The 22,848-nt window shown below is 42.2% G+C and overlaps 2 protein-coding genes across 2 annotated transcripts; one reads left to right on the top strand and one right to left on the bottom strand.

The window, feature by feature from the left end:
• Window positions 1-320: 320 nt before the first annotated feature.
• ndufc2 (NADH:ubiquinone oxidoreductase subunit C2) lies at window positions 321-3,881 on the top strand. Its single transcript, NM_001140802.2, has 3 exons — window positions 321-569; window positions 3,154-3,297; window positions 3,699-3,881. Exons 1-3 carry the CDS (start codon window positions 434-436, stop codon window positions 3,746-3,748), a joined length of 330 nt encoding a protein of 109 aa, NP_001134274.1. The 5' UTR covers window positions 321-433; the 3' UTR covers window positions 3,749-3,881.
• Window positions 3,882-4,436: 555 nt separating this feature from the next.
• thrsp (thyroid hormone responsive) lies at window positions 4,437-5,176 on the bottom strand. The gene has a single exon (XM_014163692.3). The coding sequence runs from the start codon at window positions 5,050-5,052 to the stop codon at window positions 4,597-4,599; it is 456 nt and encodes a 151-aa protein (XP_014019167.1). The 5' UTR covers window positions 5,053-5,176; the 3' UTR covers window positions 4,437-4,596.
• Between the last annotated feature and the right edge of the window lie 17,672 nt (window positions 5,177-22,848).

The following is a 22,848-nucleotide window of genomic DNA, read 5'->3' as shown; positions in this document are numbered from 1 at the left end:
ACTAGTTCAAGTTTTTTGTTGTTGTTGTCACATGCACTGTGTACAAATGTTTAACTTGCAGGCGCTACCCAACAGTGCAGTCGTATAAGAAATAGGACAGGAAGCTATATACAGTATCAGGGCCAATTGAAATGTAGTCAACTTTAGAGAGTTGGGTCAAAATTATTGAATTAATAAAATGTGTTTTTCTTTGATGAAAATAAACCGTGCAAATATGGTTGCCTATAATACAAGGAATTTTGTGAACTGAAAAAGAGAAGAATCAGATTTTTGGGCGGAACCAGCTATTTGGTTCCTTGACGGAGTGATTTCACGGTTACACTGAACGACTAAATAATATGCCCTTGGTTTCCTCTGTGAGGTGAAGCGTCAACACGCTAGTCAATTTATAATAAGCACTTTGGATTAGTGCATTTTTTTTCTTCCCCCAGACATGGGGCTCCCAGATGAAGCGAAGGCTCTTCCACCTCCAGGAATAATAAACCGAAACTCTGTCTGGCTCGGTGTTATCGGCTGGTGCTCTGCGATGCTACAGAATGCCCTCAACCGCAGGCCGCCCATTAAATCAGGTAGGGTATCGCTAGCTCACTTTAGCATGAGTCGCCTAGCATTAGCCGCTAACTAACTGTTAACTAACTGTTAGCTAACTAGTTTGAGCTCAACACAGAGCCAGGTCAGGGCGTTTTTAATGTCATAGGCTATATAATAACTAGCTGTTTTAATTATTAAAAACAAATGTAACGATTTTACGTTAGTCAGTTAGCTAACACCGCTAGCTACAAACACATACTTTAACTGGTAGTTAGCTTGACAGCTGACTACAAACACATACTTTAACTGGTAGTTAGCTTGACAGCTGACTACAAACACATACTTTAACTGGTAGTTAGCTTGACCGCTGGCTACAAACATACTTTAACTGGTAGTTAGCTTGACAACTGACTACAAACATGAGAAGTCTGCTTGCCAGCTTCCATTCTTAACAAAAAAATTCACTGTCTTGTGTAAATTAATGTTCAAGAAGTTAACGTTACATTATAATACAATGCATTATAGAAAATATATTTTCTAGTCTGCAATAATAACTGGGATCGATTGGTCTATGAAATGTGGCCATTTCAAATTGACTGACAGCATATCAGTCATGGGATTTGGTATTTACATTTTAGTCATTTAGCTGACGCTCTTATCCAGAGCGACTTACAATAGTGAATGCATACATTTCATCCATTTTTTTTTTTTTTGTACTGGCCCCCCGTGGGAATCGAACCCACAACCCTGGCGTTGCACACACCATGCTGGCATTGCAAACACCATGCTCTACCCACAACCCTGGCGTTGCACACACCATGCTGGCATTGCAAACACCATGCTCTACCAACTGAGCCACAGGTATAATTATTCGTATAATTAACGTAAATAACAAGGATACCAACAAACAACACATACAAAGTTGTATAACGGCAGAATAAGATACCGGGTAGGGAATGGTCTTATTTACACATTTTTCACTCCCCATGTTTATTCCCCTGAAAAATGTCCTCCCTCTGGTAGCCTATCATCAAACATTTTAAGATACAGCTACAGGGTGAGTTGCTACACTGTTCAGTAGCTAGTTAGCTAGGTGAATTGCTACACTGTTCAGTAGCTAGTTAGCTAGGTGAATTGCTACACTGTTCAGTAGCTAGTTAGCTAGGTGAATTGCTACACTGTTCAGTAGCTAGTTAGCTAGGTGAATTGCTACACTGTTCAGTAGCTAGTTAGCTAGGTGAGTTGCTACACTGTTCAGTAGCTAGTTAGCTAGGTGAGTTGCTACACTGTTCAGTAGCTAGTTAGCTAGGTGAGTTGCTACACTGTTCAGTAGCTAGTTAGCTAGGTGAATTGCTACACTGTTCAGTAGCTAGTTAGCTAGGTGAATTGCTACACTGTTCAGTAGCTAGTTAGCTAGGTGAATTGCTACACTGTTCAGTAGCTAGTTAGCTAGGTGAATTGCTACACTGTTCAGTAGCTAGTTAGCTAGGTGAATTGCTACACTGTTCAGTAGCTAGTTAGCTAGGTGAGTTGCTACACTGTTCAGTAGCTAGTTAGCTAGGTGAGTTGCTACACTGTTCAGTAGCTAGTTAGCTAGGTGAGTTGCTACACTGTTCAGTAGCTAGTTAGCTAGGTGAGTTGCTACACTGTTCAGTAGCTAGTTAGCTAGGTGAGTTGCTACACTGTTCAGTAGCTAGTTAGCTAGGTGAATTGCTACACTGTTCAGTAGCTAGTTAGCTAGGTGAATTGCTACACTGTTCAGTAGCTAGTTAGCTAGGTGAATTGCTACACTGTTCAGTAGCTAGTTAGCTAGGTGAGTTGCTACACTGTTCAGTAGCTAGTTAGCTAGGTGAATTGCTACACTGTTCAGTAGCTAGTTAGCTAGGTGAATTGCTACACTGTTCAGTAGCTAGTTAGCTAGGTGAGTTGCTACACTGTTCAGTAGCTAGTTAGCCAGGTGACTTGATCATGTTATTTTGTTGTATACGTTGTTTGTTGACAACCTTGTACTTTACCAAGTTTTTGGAACATATTCCTGTTGGAAAGTTCCACAAATTATACCCATCCTCAGTCATGTCAGGGTGTCTTTATAGCGTCGATGCAACCATCAACAAATTAAAATAGGCTTTATAGGTATTTTTAATAATATAGAAATGACACTTTACCTGGCTGATCTAGGCTATCACTAGCTACAGATTGTAACACCAGAATGGGATTTAACCCCCCCCCCCCCCCCCCAAAAAAAATTGATATCTATTATATTGGAAGTTACAGGTCTGCCAATAAAAATGTAAAAAACGTCAGGGATTTTTTTCTCCAACTAACCAGGTATTGGCGATACTATCCATGTTCTCAATTTGTGGGAACTGCAGTCTCATAAAATGACTGTGTACAGTTGCAGGGGGTCCGTTTTGAATTTAGAAAAATCTCTGTTATTAAAACAAATGTTTTTTTTGCGCCATGAATTAACCCGACAATGTGTACGCTGCCATCTTGTCTATTTCAAATATTTTCTCATTGATCGAGACCGGTGAGTGTCATCATATGTGACATGTGGACCCACCTGTATCGTTCAATGGCCTGTATCGATCAACCCACCTGTATTTGTCATTGTCTTTGCAGGTGTTCACCGGCAAGCCTTGCTGGCATCCATTGGTTGGTTCATTGGTTACCATGTCACCAAACACGAGAACTACACGTACGCTAGATTGGACCGAGACATGAACGAATACGTACGACTCCACCCAGAAAACTTTTCAGACAAAGGTAAATGGATTGGACTGATGTCCACATAGAAAGACATGAATGCCTCTGTGTTCAAGACAAGTCAATCACTAGGCTAGATTCTATCAACAACACCCCCCCCCCCCCCCCCATGGCTTCATAATGTTCTCATGGACCATCAGATAAATAGAACAGGCATGTTTCTTCCAGTCACAAACCAGGCTCTAGCTGCAACCCCATAGAAATACCATCCTGCACCAAATGTTACGTCATTGGCACATTTTGATGTTATTGATTTCTTACATTTTATATGGCATTGACATGCACAGAGCAATCAACCCAGCTTGTTTCACAAAACTCAGGCAACTAACTGATATGTACATATGTCAGTCATTTTTATTCAATATTTAATCAAGTGTGTGTGTGTGTGTTAATCTCCACAGAGAAGAAGACATTTGCTGAGATTGTGGAACCTTTTCACCCAATTCGCTGAGTGTAGGAGGCTGGCTGAAGGAGAAGAGAGAACATTTTAACAGAATACCACCTGTCTCTGTAGTCCCTAGTTGGTGTTAATGCCATCACTCATTACGTTATGTGAAATCTAAAGAGTCTTGTGTATATATAATAAAAAAATTACAAATCCTACTCAAATAATGTGCTCTTGTTTACACAGAATATTTTTCCTCTCTCAATAAAGTGTTGTCATTATATGTTTCAGATAATAGATCATATTATTGCCTGTTGTTCATGGATATAGAATAGCATTTACTTACTCAATGTGACAGTTGCCTTGGACGCTCAGGCTTCGATCACCAAGCTTGTGACAGGTTGCAGGCCTGGGCAATTCCAGTCCTTAGGGGGGCCTGATTGGTGTCACACTTCTCCCCCCCCCCCCCCCCCCCCCCCATCCCTAGTAAACATGTAGCTGATTTAAACTAATTGCATCTTTAACTGAAGATCATGAGGAGACAATTCTGAGCTGTTCACAATTCACACATAATTAAAATGTATCTTAATAGATTTAATATCAGAATCATTATCTGCTATGTTAGTCTTGATGAATACATAATAGGGAAGTAGATCAGCTAACAGACATATCATCCTGTAGCTGCTGTATGTGTTCTTTAACTCTAATTACAAACAGTCTTGGATATTTCAAAAACAACAAAGACATGCAGAAGTCAGTTTCGAAAAACAAAGCACCTTTAATTCAATTTTACACACGACTTGGTGTTATTGACAGTATATGTAAACCGCTTGACCGTTGTAAATCTTAGTTATGTTCAAGCCCCAAAATGTATTGCTTGTTTTGTCGACGGGTTTAACCTGAGTCTTCTTATTCTAATTCATTATTCTGATGATGTCCATGTACTTGGTCGTGACGCCCTGGGACTTCTTGGTGAGGTTTCCCATGACAGAGAAAAGTCCCCTGAGGTGGAAGTGGAACAGAGCCTCGGGGTCAGCCTCCAGCATAGGCTCCAGGGTCTTATTCTGGGCCAGGGAGGTCTGGTTCTTGGCCTTGCGGTCGTCCAGCGTGACCAGTCCACTCTCTACTGTGTTCCTGACAGCCTTCAGCATCAGGTAGTAGTCATAGAGGTCTTTACAGGAGCTTCCGGTTGCAGAGTGACAGTCCTGGAAACGGTCGTCAGAGTCAGAATCAGAGTCTGACTCCACATCTCTGAGCAGGCTGGGGAGGAGGACAGTCTGTTCCATGTTTTGAACTGTAGCGCAGTAGCGCCTCAGCGCCAGGACTAGACAATCCCGGTTCAGCATAGTGTTGGACTCGGCAGACTGCATGGCAGAGATTCCAGGTGGATGGATGGTTTCTGGCTGTTCCCGGTAGAGATGGCTTGTTCCTGGGCTGGTGGTGTTCAGGTGGGGATGGGGCTGGAAGCCTGAATGCAGTGCAAGGAGCTGAGGGGGAGTATTGAGGCTTTATAGGCTACGATAAACCTACCTGAGGTGGGCCGGGCTGGTCGACTGTAGTTATGCAATAGGATGGGGTGATCCTTTGAGGGACATTGTGACTGTAATGTTGAACCATGGCCAATAGGTCGACTGTAGTTATGCAATAGGATGGGGTGATCCTTTGAGGGACATTGTAACTGTAATGTTGAACCATGGCCAATAAGTCATTGTTTGCTTTTCACAAGCTTTATTTTAGGGCTGACCCCATTTAGTTGACTGGTCGATGGGCTGTTAGTCGACAGATTTTTTTAAATCGAGCAGTGGCAAATATATATATATATATAAAAAAAAATATGGTACACAAGACACCTGTCTGGGTGGAGTAATCCATCGTAGAGGCCCGTCTGGGTGGACTAATCCATTGCAGAGGCCTGTCTGAGGGGACTAATCCATTGTGGAGGCCTGTCTGAGTGGACTAATCCATTGTAGAGGCCTGTCTGGGTGGACTAATCCATTGTGGAGGCCCGTCTGGGTGGACTAATCCATTGCAGAGGCCTGTCTGGGTGGACTAATCCATTGTAGAGGCCTGTCTGGGTGGACTAATCCATTGTAGAGGCCTGTCTGGGTGGACTAATCCATTGTAGAGGCCTGTCTGGGTGGACTAATCCATTGTGGAGGCCTGTCTGAGTGGACTAATCCATTGTAGAGGCATTTCTGAGTGGACTAATCCATTGTAGAGGCATTTCTCAGTGGACTAATCCATTGTAGAGACATTTCTCAGTGGACTAATCCATTGTAGAGGCATTTCTCAGTGGACTAATCCATTGTAGAGGCCTGTCTGAGTGGACTAATCCATTGTAGAGGCCTGTCTGAGTGGACTAATCCATTGTAGAGGCCTGTCTGAGTGGACTAATCCATTGTAGAGGCCTGTCTGAGTGGACTAATCCATTGTGGAGGCCCGTCTGGGTGGACTAATCCATTGCGGAGGCCTGTCTGGGTGGACTAATCCATTGCAGAGGCCCGTCTGAGTGGACTAATCCATTGTAGAGACATTTCTCAGTGGACTAATCCATTGTAGAGGCATTTCTCAGTGGACTAATCCATTGTAGAGGCCTGTCTGAGTGGACTAATCCATTGTAGAGGCCTGTCTGAGTGGACTAATCCATTGTAGAGGCCTGTCTGAGTGGACTAATCCATTGTAGAGGCCTGTCTGGGTGGACTAATCCATCGTGGAGGCCCGTCTGAGTGGACTAATCCATCGTGGAGGCCTGTCTGAGTGGACTAATCCATCGTAGAGGCCTGTCTGGGTGGACTAATCCATTGTAGAGGCCTGTCTGGGTGGACTAATCCATCGTAGAGGCCTGTCTGGGTGGACTAATCCATCGTAGAGGCCTGTCTGGGTGGACTAATCCATTGTAGAGGCCTGTCTGGGTGGACTAATCCATTGTAGAGGCCTGTCTGGGTGGACTAATCCATTGTAGAGGCCTGTCTGGGTGGACTAATCCATTGTAGAGGCCTGTCTGGGTGGACTAATCCATTGTAGAGGCCTGTCTGGGTGGACTAATCCATTGTAGAGGCCTGTCTGGGTGGACTAATCCATTGTGGAGGCCTGTCTGAGTGGACTAATCCATTGTAGAGGCCTGTCTGAGTGGACTAATCCATTGTAGAGGCATTTCTCAGTGGACTAATCCATTGTAGAGGCATTTCTCAGTGGACTAATCCATTGTAGAGGCATTTCTCAGTGGACTAATCCATTGTAGAGGCATTTCTGAGTGGACTAATCCATTGTAGAGGCATTTCTCAGTGGACTAATCCATTGTAGAGACATTTCTCAGTGGACTAATCCATTGTAGAGGCATTTCTCAGTGGACTAATCAAATTTCAAATTTAATCAAATTTATTTTTATATAGCCCTTCGTACATCAGCTGATATTCTCAAAGTGCTGTACAGAAACCCAGCCTAAAACCCCAAACAGCAAGCAAAGCATGTGAAAGAAGCACGGTGCCTAGGAAAAACTCCCTAGGAAAAACTCCCTAGAAAGGCCAAAAACCTAGGAAGAAACCTAGAGAGGAACCAGGCTATGAGGGGTGGCCAGTCCTCTTCTGGCTGTGCAGGGTGGATATTATAACAGAACATGGTCAAAATGTTAAAATGTTCATAAATGACCAGCATGGTCAAATAATAATAATCATAGTAGTTGTCGAGGGTGCAACAAGCACGTCCGGTGAACAGGTCAGGGTTCCATAGCCGCAGGCAGAACAGTTGAAACTGGAGCAGCAGCACGGCCAGGTGGACTGGGGACAGCAAGGAGTCATCATACCAGGTAGTCCTGAGGCATGGTCCTAGGGCTCAGGTCCTCCGAGAGAAAGACAGAAAGAGAGAAAGAGAGAATTAGAGAGAGCATATTTAAATACACACAGGACACCGGATAAGACAAGAGAAATACTCCAGATGTAACAGACTGACCCTAGCCCCCCGACACATAAACTACTGCAGCATAAATACTGGAGGCTGAGACAGGAGGGATCAGAAGACACTGTGGCCCCATCCGATGATACCCCCGGACAGGCTAATCCATTGTAGAGGCCTGTCTGAGTGGACTAATCCATTGTAGAGGCCTGTCTGAGTGGACTAATCCGTTGTAGATGCCTGTCTGAGTGGACTAATCCATTGTAGAGGCCTGTCTGAGTGGACTAATCCATTGTAGCGGCCACGGGGGTGGCACACCAGTATCACCAGTAGTACATTTGCCATCAATTACCATCATTTCTAATCAACAATGTTTGTTTGGTTACTTACTCTGTTAATGCATTCAATATATTATTATTACAGTCTTACCGTTGTCGTTGTAGAAGTGGGCACGTTGTTTTGCAGAGCACACAACCTAGGCTACATTTGTGAGAAAACACATTTTGGTTTATTTCATTCCATTTACAAGTTGTTAATTTATTCATAAAAGTACAGGTAGGTTCCTCAAAGGCAGTACCGAGTCGATGTGCGGCGGTACAGGTTAGTCGAGGTCATTTGTACCTGTAGATGTAGGTTTACTTCTTATCCTTTGTGCAGCCACAGCTGTGTCTGTCTGTCCTGAGCTAACTGGTGTGGGAAACGCTGAGGGCCCAGAATATTTTATACAATGTTACAAGTTTGATAGCACAAGCAGGGCTGGTTCAAGTTAATAGTTGATACAATGTTTCAAGTTCCTTGCAGACAGACCAGACCGTTATAGCCAATGTTATTTATAGGATGTACATTTTGATCAGGATATTTTCTACCTGCGCCAGCTGCAATGTTTTTATTTGTTGGCAATAGAAGATACTTTTAGATTTGTATAATTTTAATTAATTTAGATATCATTTTGATTAACCACACGACATAGATTTTGAGGTATGAAGACTTTATTATAAATGAAATTTAAATAGTTCCACAAAAATGTGCATATGAAAAATCATAACTTTGCATACAGATCAGTAGAAATGGTACAATAACTTCTGCTGGTAGGCAATATAACGGCAGAATGTCCTAAGGCAGCAGCAGCAGGAGAAGGCTGATCCAGAACAGGTTTTTTGTTACTCCTTCTCGTTAGGCTATATTGATCTCTGGCTCCCTCTTAAATAATTTGTGACCCTTCATTTTTAATGGCAGTGCTTAAAGCATCAGACAAGCTCAGTAGCCTACATATAGTTGATTTTATTCAAACATAGTGTGTCTATATATGGAAAATGTAGACCAATTTTGACCAGGAAAAGATGACTCTTGGTCGACCAATATTTTTTTTTTTTTTTTTTTTTTTTTTGTCAGGGACAGCCCTACTTTCTTTTCTTTGGCAGTGGTCCATGGACAGTGCAACACGCTGACTGTGGATGAATGTGTGATGAAGAAATCTTTTTTGCCCGTTGCATCACCGGTTATCTCAAGTGTGGTTGTGTGTGCATAATATCGCCTTTGTTTTTCTTCGTTGAGGCTGTGGTTAAAACCATGTCATGTCTCAAATCAGCTCATATGCTCTGGCAGTTTATTTTGACTTTAATTTGTCATCCAACAGATATAGATTACTTTGTTTTTGTTTACATAGTTTATGAAAACATATTTTAAAAGGATTTAAGTGGGGACATTTTTTTCATTTAAACGTATATAGTCAAGTGTACCGTACAACCTCCAAAATTACAGTTTGATAAGAATGTGATACCAGTATTGCTTTAGTCAGCACATTTCATACCAAGGCCACCTTTGTTTGGATTGTCAGGGTACTAGCATACAGATGAACTCAGTCCTTATCAGGTTAGCTGTCTCAACACAAAATCCTAAAATTAGAAAAGTGAAGAATGGTAGAGTAGTACACTACATGACCAAGGAACAGGAAGTACACTACATGACCAAGGAACAGGAAGTACACTACATGACCAAGGAACAGGAAGTACACTACATGACCAATGAACAGGAAGTACACTACATGGCCAAGGAACAGGAAGTACACTACATGACCAATTAACAGGAAGTACACTACATGGTGCCTAGTCACCATACCCCTATACTTACACTACAAAAGTATGTGGACAGCTGCTTGTACAACATCTCATTCCAAAATGATGGGGAATAATATGGAGTTGGTCCCCTCTTTGCTGCTGTAACAGCCTCCACTCTTCTGGGAAGGCTTTCCACTAGAGGAGGACGAGAGAGAGAGAGCTGTGGTGACTGAACATTGCTGCGGTGACTTGCTTCCATTCGCTGCAAGAGCATTAGTGAGGTCAGACACGGATGTTTGGCGATTAGGCCTGGCTCGCAGTCAGCATTCCAATTCAACCCAAAGGTGTTCATGCTGAAACATGCTGAAACATGCTGAAACAGGAAAGAGCCTTCCCCAAACGGTTGCTACAAAATAGGAAGCAAAGAATCGTCTAGAATGTCATTGTATGCTGTAGCACTAAGATTTACCTTCACTGGAACTAAGGGGTCTGAACCATGAAAAACAGCTCCAGACCATTATTCCTCCTCCACCAAACTTTACAGTCGGCACTATGCATTCGAGCAGGTAGCGTTCTCCTGGCATCCGCCAACCCATATTCGTCCATCAGACTGCCAATGACGGCAAGCTTTATACCAATCCAGCCGACATTTAGTATTGCGAATTGTGATCTTAGGCTTGTGTGCGGCTGTTCGGCCACGGAAACCCATTTCATGAAGCTCCCAACGAACAGTTCTTGTGCTGACGCTGCTTCCAGAGGCAGTTTGGAACTCGGCAGTGCTGCAACCGAGGACTGAGGATTTTTTACACACTACACGCTTCATCACTCGGCAGTCCCGTTCTGTGAGCTTGTGTGGCCTACCACTTCGTGGCTGAGCCGTTGTTACTCCTAGATGTTTACACTTCACAATAACAGCACTTACAGTTGACCCCCGGCAGCTCTAGCAGGGCAGACATTTGACGAACTGACTTGTTGGAAAGGTGGCATCCTATGACGGTACCACATTGAAAGTCACTGAGCTGTTCAATCTTATACACCTGTCAGCAACGGGTGTGGCTGAAATCGCAGAATCCACTAATTTGAAGAGGAATCCACTCTTTTGAAGGGGAATCCACTAATACTTTTGGCCACGTAGTGGTATGTATTCTAATCTAAATATGTACTTTAAGAGGAAAATGTCCATCATACGCTGAGCAAGGAAGTTAAACAACAACTGCTCCCAGACGTGGATGTCGATTAAGGCAGCCCCCTGCACCTCTCTGATTCAGAGGGGTTGGGTTAAATGCGGAAGACACATTTCAGTTAAATGCATTCAGTTGTGCTAGGTAACCCCCTTCCTAGGGCTGTTACGGTGACCGTATTACTGCCACACCGGCAGTCACAAGTCATGAAGGCAGTCAATTTCCACGTGTCCGTTTAGTCACCGTAATTAGACTTCTCCAAGCTCCGATGCTGATGCTGGTCATTAGTAGCCTACCAAACTTGCTAACTGCCTGGTACTCAGCACTCTATTATCCCTCTAATCACTCTAACATGAATGAAAACGTTATCGATAATCGAATCAAACACTTCATGAGAGCCCATGAGCTCATTTCTAAAGGCTATGCAATTGAGCGAGAAAATAGAGTGATGGCCTCTAATAAAAAGAGGAGAATTCCATCCGCTTTCTATAGGCTAGGCCTACTATATATACTGCTCAAAAAAATAAAGGGAACACTTAAACAACACAAGTCCAAGTCAATCACACTTCTGTGAAATCAAACTGTCTACTTAGGACGCAACACTGATTGACAATAAATTTCACATGCTGTTGTGCAAATGGAATAGACAACAGGTGGAAATTATAGGCAATAAGCAAGACACCCCCAATAAAGGAGTGGTTCTGCAGGTGGTAACCACAGACCACTTCTCAGTTCCTATGCTTCCTGGCTGATGTTTTGGTCACTTTTGAATGCTGACGGTGCTTTCACTCTAGTGGTAGCATGAGACGGAGTCTACAACCCACACAAGTGGCTCAGGTAGTGCAGCTCATCCAGGATGGCACATCAATGCAAGCTGTGGCAAGAAGGTTTGCTGTGTCTGTCAGCGTAGTGTCCAGAGCATGGAGGCGCTACCAGGAGACAGGCCAGTACATCAGGAGACGTGGAGGAGGCCGTAGGAGGGCAACAACCCAGCAGCAGGACCGCTACCTCCACCTTTGTGCAAGGAGGAGCAGGAGGAGCACTGCCAGAGCCCTGCAAAATGACCTCCAGCAGGCCACAAATGTGCATGTGTCTGCTCAAACGGTCAGAGGGTCACCCATGAGGGTGGTATGAGGGCCCGACGTCCACAGGTGGGGGTTGTGCTTACAGCCCAACACCGTGCAGGACGTTTGGCATTTGCCAGAGAACACCAAGATTGGTAAATTCGCCACTGGCGCCCTGTGCTCTTCACAGATGAAAGCAGGTTCACACTGAGCACGTGACAGAGTCTGGAGACTCCGTGGAGAACGTTCTGCTGCCTGCAACATCCTCCAGCATGACCGGTTTGGCAGTGGGTCAGTCATGGTGTGGGGTGGCATTTCTTTGGGGGGCCACACAGCCCTCCATGTGCTCGCCAGAGGTAGCCTGACTGCCATTGGGTACCGAGATGAGATCCTCAGACCCCTTGTGAGACCATATGTTGGTGCGGTTGGCCCTGGATTCCTCCTAATGCAAGACAATGCTAGACCTCATTTGGCTGGAGTGTGTCAGCAGTTCCTGCAAGAGGAAGGCATTGATGCTATGGACTGGCCCGCCCGTTCCCCAGACCTGAATCCAACTGAGCACATCTGGGACATCATGTCTCGCTCCATCCACCAACGCCACGTTGCACCACAGACTGTCCAGGAGTTGGCGGATGCTTTAGTCCAGGTCTGGGAGGAGATCCCTCAGGAGACCATCCGCCACCTCATCAGGAGCATGCCCAGACGTTGTAGGGAGGTCATACAGGCACGTGGAGGCCACACACACTACTGAGCCTCATTTTGACTTGTTTTAAGGACATTACATCAAAGTTGGATCAGCCTGTAGTGTGGTTTTCCACTTTAATTTTGAGTGTGACTCCAAATCCAGACCTCCATGGGTTGATAAATTGGATTTCCATTGATTATTTTTGTGTGATTTTGTTGTCAGCACATTCAATTATGTAAAGAAAAAAGTATTTAATAAGATTATTTCTTTCATTCAGATCTAGGATGTGTTGTTTAGGTGTTCCCTTTATTTTTTTTGAGCAGTGTATATTTCTCAACTTTCCTAATCTTAAGCACATTGCTTCTCTTTACAACAGGAGTATAGCCTACCTGGCTGGCATGAAAAATGAACCAGAGGAAAAGCGTCATCCGTTTGGGGCAGCAGGGTAGTCTAGTGGTTAGAGGAGGTACCCTAGTGGTTAGAGGAGGCAGGTAGCCTAGTGGTTAGAGCAGGTAGCCTAGTGGTTAGAGCAGGTAGCCTAGTGGTTAGAGGAGGTACCCTAGTGGTTAGAGGAGGCAGGTAGCCTAGTGGTTAGAGCAGGTAGCCTAGTGGTTAGAGCAGGTAGCCTAGTGGTTAGAGCAGGTAGCCTAGTGGTTAGAGCAGGTAGCCTAGTGGTTAGAGGAGGCAGGTAGCCTAGTGGTTAGAGGAGGCAGGTAGCCTAGTGGTTAGAGCGTTGGACTAGTAACCAGAAGGTTGCAGGTAGCCTAGTGGTTAGAGCGTTGGACTAGTAACCAGAAGGTTGCAGGTAGCCTAGTGGTTAGAGCGTTGGACTAGTAACCAGAAGGTTGCAGGTAGCCTAGTGGTTAGAGCAGGTACCCTAGTGGTTAGAGGAGGCAGGCAGCCTAGTGGTTAGAGGAGGCAGGTAGCCTAGTGGTTAGAGGAGGCAGGTAGCCTAGTGGTTAGAGGAGGCAGGTAGCCTAGTGGTTAGAGGAGGCAGGTAGCCTAGTGGTTAGAGGAGGCAGGTAGCCTAGTGGTTAGAGGAGGCAGGTAGCCTAGTGGTTAGAGGAGGCAGGTAGCCTAGTGGTTAGAGGAGGCAGGTAGCCTAGTGGTTAGAGGAGGCAGGTAGCCTAGTGGTTAGAGGAGGCAGGTAGCCTAGTGGTTAGAGGAGGCAGGTAGCCTAGTGGTTAGGGGAGGCAGGTAGCCTAGTGGTTAGAGGAGGCAGATAGCCTAGTGGTTAGAGGAGGCAGGTAGCCTAGTGGTTAGAGGGGGGAGGCAGGTAGCCTAGTGGTTAGAGGAGGCAGGTAGCCTAGTGGTTAGAGGAGGCAGGTAGCCTAGTGGTTAGAGGAGGCAGGTAGCCTAGTGGTTAGAGGAGGCAGGTAGCCTAGTGGTTAGAGGAGGCAGGTAGCCTAGTGGTTAGAGCGTTGGACTAGTAACCAGAAGGTTGCAGGTAGCCTAGTGGTTAGAGCGTTGGACTAGTAACCAGAAGGTTGCAGGTAGCCTAGTGGTTAGAGCGTTGGACTAGTAACCAGAAGGTTGCAGGTAGCCTAGTGGTTAGAGCAGGTACCCTAGTGGTTAGAGGAGGCAGGCAGCCTAGTGGTTAGAGCAGGTACCCTAGTGGTTAGAGCAGGTAGCCTAGTGGTTAGAGCAGGTAGCCTAGTGGTTAGAGTGTTGGACTAGTAACCAGAAGGTTGCATGATCAAATCCCTGAGCTGACAAGGTAAAACATCTGTCGTTCTGCCCCTGAACAAGGCAGTTAACCCACTATTCCTAGGCTGTCATTGGAAATAAGAATTTGTTCTTAACTGACTTGCCTAGTTAAATGAAGGAAAAATAAATAAATTAGCTATTTAAGTGCAAAGATGACATGTGTTTTTCCCCGCTGCTCGAAGACAGGTGCATGATAATGGTCCATTCTATATCAAAACAAATTTCACGCACATATTATTTAGTATATGTAAATACAAGATTAAATCAAGAATAGTTTGATGGGTGACAATATTAGCCTATCACTTGTGATTGAGGCCCAGCTTGGGTGCAGTCAGGCAAGAAACGGGGCATGCACGGTTTTTTCAAAATCATAATCGCACACCTCATGTAGCCTAGCCCATAGTCCTATATGTTTGGATAAGGTTAGTATCACACCTCATGTAGCCTAGCCCATAGTCCTATATGTTTTGATAAGGTTTGTATCACAACTAAAGAGGCCAAATAACTTGTTAAAATGAAGCCCATTAATCTACTTTACAAGGAGTGTAGAGCCTAGCTGGCAGACATAAGCAGCACGTGAGTTTCACGTTTGGGGAGAGATAATTTTCACCATAAAAATGCACCTTTATAATAAAAGCATTACATGCATAAACATGCATAATCACATTTGCGGTCACTTTTGAGAATTGGTGTTTTCCTGCAAATGGAACATGACGTGCCACCGGCTTTGAGTAAAGCCAGAGTGTCTATGTATGCGGATGACTCAACACTATACACATCAGCGACTGAAATGACTGCAACACTTAACAAAGAGCTGCAGTTAGTTTCAGAATGGTTGGTAAGGAATAAGTTTGTCCTAAATAGGTCCAAAACTAAAAGCATTGTATTTGAGACAAAACACTCACTAAACCCTAAATCTCAACTAAATCTTGTAATAAATAATGTGGAAATTGAACAAGTTGAGTTGACTAAACTGCTTGGAGTAACACTGGATTGTAAACTGTCATGGTCAAAACATATTGATACAACAGTAGCTAAGATGGGGAGAAGTCTGTCCATAATAAAGCACTGCACTGCCTTCTTAACAACACTATCAACAAGGCAGGTCCTACAGGCCCTAGTTTCTACCTTCTTAACAACACTATCAACAAGGCAGGTCCTACAGGCCCTAGTTTCTACCTTCTTAACAACACTATCAACAAGGCAGGTCCTACAGGCCCTAGTTTCTACCTTCTTAACAACACTATCAACAAGGCAGGTCCTACAGGCCCTAGTTTCTACCTTCTTAACAGCAGTATCAACAAGGCAGGTCCTACAGGCCCTAGTTTCTACCTTCTTAACAACACTATCAACAAGGCAGGTCCTACAGGCCCTAGTTTCTACCTTCTTAACAACACTATCAACAAGGCAGGTCCTACAGGCCCTAGTTTCTACCTTCTTAACAACACTATCAACAAGGCAGGTCCTACAGGCCCTAGTTTCTACCTTCTTAACAACACTATCAACAAGGCAGGTCCTACAGGCCCTAGTTTCTACCTTCTTAACAACACTATCAACAAGGCAGGTCCTTCAGGCCCTAGTTTCTACCTTCTTAACAACACTATCAACAAGGCAGGTCCTACAGGCCCTAGTTTCTACCTTCTTAACAACACTATCAACAAGGCAGGTCCTACAGGCCCTAGTTTCTACCTTCTTCTTAACAACACTATCAACAAGGCAGGTCCTACAGGCCCTAGTTTCTACCTTCTTAACAACACTATCAACAAGGCAGGTCCTTCAGGCCCTAGTTTCTACCTTCTTAACAACACTATCAACAAGGCAGGTCCTACAGGCTCTAGTTTCTACCTTCTTAACAACACTATCAACAAGGCAGGTCCTACAGGCCCTAGTTTCTACCTTCTTAACAACACTATCAACAAGGCAGGTCCTACAGGCCCTAGTTTCTACCTTCTTAACAACACTATCAACAAGGCAGGTCCTTCAGGCCCTAGTTTCTACCTTCTTAACAACACTATCAACAAAGCAGGTCCTACAGGCTCTAGTTTTGTCGCACCTTGACTAATGTTCAGTCATGTGGTCAGGTGCCACAAAAAGGGACTTAGGAAAATTGCAATTGGATCAGAACGGCAGCACGGCTGGCCCTTAAATATACACAGAGAGCTAATATTAATAATATGCATGTAAATCTCTCCTGGCTGAAAATGGAGGAGAGATTGACTTAATCACAACTTTTTTTTTTATAATTTTTTTTTTTTAATTGAGTATGCGAAACATAAAATATACTTGCAGTGAAGCCGCTCAGCAACTACATCATACCAGTCATCCAACAGATTCCCATTCAGAGAGACACACAGAAGCATCCAGGGTCAATGCCCTGCTCAAGGGTATGTTGACCAATCTACAACCAGGCCAAAAAACGTGAACCCAAACCCTCCAAGATCCCCAATGTACCAACAACCAAGAGAACTAAAGAGAAAAAAGGAAAATACAGAAGAAAACAGAATTAAAAAAAAAATAAAACTAAATAATACATTTAAAACAAAGGACATCAAGGACAACTGAAATCATAACAGCAATGCCAGCTGTATATGTTTGTGTGCATGTCTGGCACTATTACATGTATGTGTGCGTTCTTGTATGTGTTTATTTGAATGAGAGTGTGTGTGTATATGCATGTGTACCAACACCTGCACGGCATCAGCCTCAGGCAAACCGGCATTAGTTGTAAAAACACTGCCACTTAGTGTCATTCAAATGTACTTTTTATTATGTTTTAATTTGACTTTTTTTTTAAAAAACTTTTATCTTTGACCATCATTCTATCTCTCTCACAGCAACTCCACTCCCACTTGTCTCCAATTTCACATCCCAACCCTCAGCTTCCCTCAGCCCATCCCATCTATCTCTGCTGGCCACCCACTTCGGGTTTCAACTCAATACATATCTTTCAACTGTGCTGTGATGTTTAACGTACAATTTCAATCTATCTAATCGAATAGAATCCACAGATTGCGAGTTGAAGATAAATACTTTAACTAAGAGTATTAGTATATTAGTAATTGACTGACCCGGTCTCTCCAGATCTCCTAACAGTACTATTTCTAGGGTCAATTTTAGATCAATGTTATGCATTTTCAGCCATTCCTGAACCTGAGACCAGAAACAGGCTACCTGAGGGCAATACCAAAATAAATGGTCTATTGATTCTGTATCCTCACAACAAAATCTGCAGAGCTTCGATGATTTTATGCCCCAAATATTCAACATTTTTTTGGTGGCAAGAATTCTATATAATAATTTTATCTGAAAAGCACTAAGTCTTCAATCTTGTGTTGTTTTATATATCAACTCATACACCCTGTGCCATGGAATCGGTACATAAAAAATCTCTTCCCAAATATTTTGCAATCTGTATGGCACAGTTGTCAACATCCTGGTCCTCAAATGAAATTGGTATACTTTCCTATTTATGCTATTTTTATTCCTCCACCAGTTTTGATCCTTTATATTGGGCAGACAGACCAGTTCCCTACCTCCTCCCGCTGCCACTTGCCTCCTCCATTTTTGGGGCAATGCTGTAATCAATTGGTTGTACTCTTGGATTGAGCAGACCTTCCCGTACAATTCTGATAACTCCATGAAGGACATAACTATACCATTCCAATTTACAATATCATTTAAGAACAAAATACCCTTTTCAAACATCTTTCCCATAAATACAGGTATTTGATCAACCAGCACATATGAGTTCAGCCATAATATTTGTTCTATCTTTTCAGGGGGATGAAATTGAAATTGTAGCCAGCTCTGCAATGCTTGTTTGAAGAAGAGAGACACTTTGTAAAAAGTATCATTTTCAATTAATCGAAAATGAGACATGGCAATCTACACAAAGGCAAAAAGGCCATTTTTAAACAATGGATGAGCTTTTCTTAGTAATCTACTTGAGAACCATTTAGGGTTCAAGTAAAACTGTTGAATGAGTGAAGCTTTTAGAGAGAGGTTTAGTGCTTTTATATTTAATAATCTCAACCCACCCATTTCATATTCATTATGTAGATAGGCTCGTTTTATTTTGTCTGGTTTAGCGTCCCAGATAAAGCGAAATATTCTTTGCTCATATGATTTGAAAAACGAATCATCAGGAGTAGGCCGCTCCATAAGTAAGTGAGTAAACTGAGATATGACTAAGGAGTTAATTAGGGCAATTTTTCCATAAATAGACAGGTATTTACCTCTCCATGGTTGCAGGATCTTGTCTATTTTTACAAGTTTTCTATTGAAAGTCGTTGTGGAGAGCTTATTTATATATTTTGTGATATGAATACCGAGTATGTCTACTTCACCATCAGCCCATTTTATAGGTAAACTGCAGGGTAATGTAAAAGTTGTATTTTTTAAGGATCCAATACATAATATTGTACACTTATCATAATGAAGTTTTAGTCCAGAGAGTACAGAAAAGTTATCTAGATCTTTAATGAGACATTGCAGGGATCTAGCTTGCGGACTTAATATAAAACTTGAGTCATCGGCATACATGGACACCTTTGTTTTTAAGCCTTGGATTTCTAATCCTCTAATGTTGTTATTGGATCTGATTTTAATAGCTAGCATTTCGATGGCCATAACGAATATATATGGTGACAGCGGACACCCTTGTTTAACTCCTCTTGACAATTCAAAACTCTCTGAGAAGTAGCCGTTATTTACTATTTTACACCTGGGGTTGCTATACATTACTTTTACCCATTTTATAAAAGAATTAACGAAATTGAAAAAATCCAGGCATTTATAAATAAAATCCAGTCTTACTTTATCAAATGCCTTTTCAAAATCCGCTATAAATACCATTCCAGGCTTCTTATATGTTTCATGATGTTCTATTATTTCTAGTAGTTGTCGTATATTATTTCCAATGTATCGTTCATTTAAAAAACCTGTCTGATCAGGATGAACAATACCTGGTAAAACCCTTTTAATTCTGAGTGCTATGCATTTTGCTAGTATTTTTGCATCACAACATTGAAGTGTAAGGGGCCTCCAGTTTTTTAGATAGACCGGGTCTTTATATTTGCCATCTGGGTCTTGTTTTAATAATAGAGAAATCAGACCTTCCTGCTGAGTACCTGACAGACTACCATTTCTATAGGAGTAGTTAAAACAATCTAACAATGGAGCTTTGAGTATATCAAAAATACTTGATATACATCTACCGGTATGCCATCAAGCCCTGGGATTTTTGCAGACTAAAAGGATTTAATAGCCTCAAAAAGTTCTTCCTTTGTAAATTGGCCTTCGCACTGATCTTTCTGTACATTTGTTAATTTAATTTTTTTGAATATTATTTGAAAATAATTCCTTACCGTAATCTTCATTCAGTGGGAAAGGATGAGACGGAAAAGAGAACATCTGCCTAAAATAATTAGCTTCCTCTTTTAAAATATCATTCAGAGAATCATAAATGACTCCGTCTTCAGTAACGAGTTCCTGCAAATTCTTTTTGTTAGCGTTCCTGTATTGGAGATTCAGGAAAAATGTTGTGCATTTTTCTCCATATTCCATCCAGTTTGCTTTATTTTTGTAATAGATTACATTAGATCGTTCTTTTTGTTTTTCCTCTAACTTATTTTGTATCTCTGTAGTATCGTTTGTATTGCTATCTACCTGTACTATTAGTTCATGGATTTCCCTTGTTAGTCTTGTCTCTTTAGCCAGGAACTGCTTTTTTATTATTGATGAATATTGAATTGAATGACCCCTGAAGGTACATTTAAAGGTATCCCAAACAATAAGGGGATTTGCTGGACCTATATTATACTGGAAAAATGTGGTTATAATTTTTTTTGCCTTAGTTGAAAATAAGTTGTCCTCCAGTAAACTTTGATTCAATATCCCTGTCCACGTGGAAAATCTATAAGAGTTATGTGAAGGCCAATTAGATGATGATCCGATCGCATTCTGTCTCCTATTAAAACTTTTTTAATCTTTGATGCAAGAGAGAAAGAGACAAGAAAGTAGTCAAGACGACTAGCTTGATTAAGTCTCCTCCATATATATCTCACTAGGTCGGGGTTTTTTAGTCTCCAAATATCCACTATTTCTAGTGTGTCCATAATATTTGTGATTTCCTTAAGGGCACGGTGATGATAGTTTGTAGAGTGATTACCTTTACGGTCCATTGAGGTACTTAACACTGTGTTATAGTCTTCTACCATAATGATTAGGACATTTGTTGCCTGTAAGTTCAATAAATTGGTATAAATGTTTTCGAAGAAGTGTGGATCATCCTGATTTGGATCATATAGATTAATGATACAAATCTCTTTTTCGTCCACTTTCATATTCAAAAGGATCCACCTTCCTTGCAAATCATTCCTGACTATTTGCACATTCAGATCAAAATTGTTGTTAATTAATAATCATCACACTTCATCACTACTTGTTTTTGTAAGAAGTGTTGACAAGCTGAATGTACTACTAGCAAACACACAGCTCAGACATCCACCCCACAAGACATGCCACCAGAGGTCACAATCCCCCATGTCCAGAACAGACTATGGGAGGGGCACAGTACTACATAGAGCCATGACTACATTGAACTCTATTCCACATCAGGTACTGACGCAATCAGTACAATTTAAATAAAAAAAACAGATAAAAATACACCTTACGGAACAGCGGGGACTGTGAAGAGACACACAGGTACAGGCATACACACACAATCACTAGCACTCACACTCTACACACTCTGCACACGCATACATTGTAATATTGTTGTATTGTGGTATTACACATTTTGTATTGCAGATATGTAGTGGTGTAATAATGTTATATGATGTACTGTTCTTTCTTTTGTTTTATATGTAATGTAAGTGCCTTAATGTGTTTGGACCCCAGGAAGAGTAGGCGCTGAGGATCACAAATAAATACAAATACTGTCATGTGAGAATTGGTGTTTTCCTGCTAATTGATAGCATTTTGGAACATTCGCACTGATAGCCTACTGCAGTGTGTACATTTCTGCACTTAGAATGTGAAGAAATAGCCTAATAGTTTATCAACATTTTAAGCTAAACATTCTGAAATTATTTTTAATTTTTTATTCTAATAGTTGTACTAATTTGGGATCTATCGCATTCACAGGAGGTTGGTGGCACCTTAATTGGGGAGGACGGGCTGGTAGTAATGGCTGGAGCGGAATAAGTGGAATGGTATCCAATACATTAAACACATGGTTTCCATGTTTGATGCCATTCCATTTGCTTCCGTTCCAGCCGTTATGAGCCATTCTCCCCTCAGCAGCCTCCACTAATTGCATCCCACAACTGTCCCAGACTAAGTTTGGAATATTTATTTATCGCACAGAATAGAATAGGTCAACTTTTGTACTATGGGGGATAGTAGATTGACATAGACTAGTGCTTTTGCTGTTTGTTAGGCCTACTCATCTTGTTGGCTGATGAAAAGTAAATGTGGACAGTTCTTCCAATATCTTCAATGTGCTCCTCGGAATTGGATAAGGACGTACGCAGCGTCCCCGATGTTTTTGTCTTCACTTGTAGCCTGTGAGAAAGACCCGATCATGTGAACCATGTGAGTGAGAGGTGCTTCGGAGCAGGCAGCACTCAGTGTGAACGGCCCAACGCAGCACTCGGGGAGAAGGGCCCATCGGCCACTGGCCGCAAAAGCCACTGATTCTTTTTAGGGTGCATTATGGCCACACAAAGGAGATGCTGCCGGGAAATTCGAGGCGTTAGCAAGTGCTTGTCAAATTGTGAATGAGAGACTGATGAAGTGTGTACAGCCTGGGCAAAACAAAACAACAAAGCAGAGTTCACACCTTTTCAAGCGACTTTTAAAAAATCATCATCAGAGTCCCATCAAGCAGCTTTACAATGTGTTAAATCAATACATATAGCCCAACGGCTGTAGAACTACATTCACATGAACAACTCTAAATTAACTAACGGCTGTAGAACTACATTCACATGAACAACTCTAAATTAACTAACGGCTGTAGAACTACATTCACATTAACAACTCTAAATTAACTAACGGCTGTAGAACTACATTCACATTAACAACTCTAAATTAACTAACGGCTGTAGAACTACATTCACATTAACAACTCTAAATTAACTAACGGCTGTAGAACTACATTCACATTAACAACTCTAAATTAACTAATGGCTGTAGAACTACATTCACATTAACAACTCTAAATTAACTAACGGCTGTAGAACTACATTCACATTAACAACTCTAAATTAACTAACGGCTGTAGAACTACATTCACATTAACAACTCTAAATTAACTAACGGCTGTAGAACTACATTCACATTAACAACTCTAAATTAAGCATACAGGAATACCTGTTTCTTTGTTAACCTCTCAACACAGAATATCCGCACTCCCTCAAATCGTTTGGAGAAAACATCCTTTCTATTTTATTCAGCTTTGTTCAATTGTATTCTTCATACTATCAAATAATGCCACGGAATTCTAAGCAAATCTAGCCTGCTAAATGAACTAGTGGAGCCCACAGCCATTTGACACAGCCAGATCAGGACCTAACGT

Source organism: Salmo salar, chromosome 20 (assembly GCF_965601325.2).
Source record: "Salmo salar chromosome 20, fSalSal1, whole genome shotgun sequence".
Classification (NCBI taxonomy): domain Eukaryota; kingdom Metazoa; phylum Chordata; class Actinopteri; order Salmoniformes; family Salmonidae; genus Salmo; species Salmo salar.
Note: the sequence above shows the minus strand (reverse complement) of the source record. Positions and strands in the feature narration are given on the sequence as shown.

Excerpts from the sequence above, each read along its gene's own strand:
- thrsp (XM_014163692.3), bottom strand. The coding sequence starts at position 5,052 with ATGCAGTCTGCCGAGTCCAACACTATGCTGAACCGGGATTGTCTAGTC.
- ndufc2 (NM_001140802.2), top strand. The coding sequence starts at position 434 with ATGGGGCTCCCAGATGAAGCGAAGGCTCTTCCACCTCCAGGAATAATA. Across the intron at positions 570-3,153 it reads CAGGCCGCCCATTAAATCAG|GTGTTCACCGGCAAGCCTTG; the intron begins GTAGGGTATCGC and ends TTGTCTTTGCAG. Across the intron at positions 3,298-3,698 it reads AGAAAACTTTTCAGACAAAG|AGAAGAAGACATTTGCTGAG; the intron begins GTAAATGGATTG and ends TAATCTCCACAG.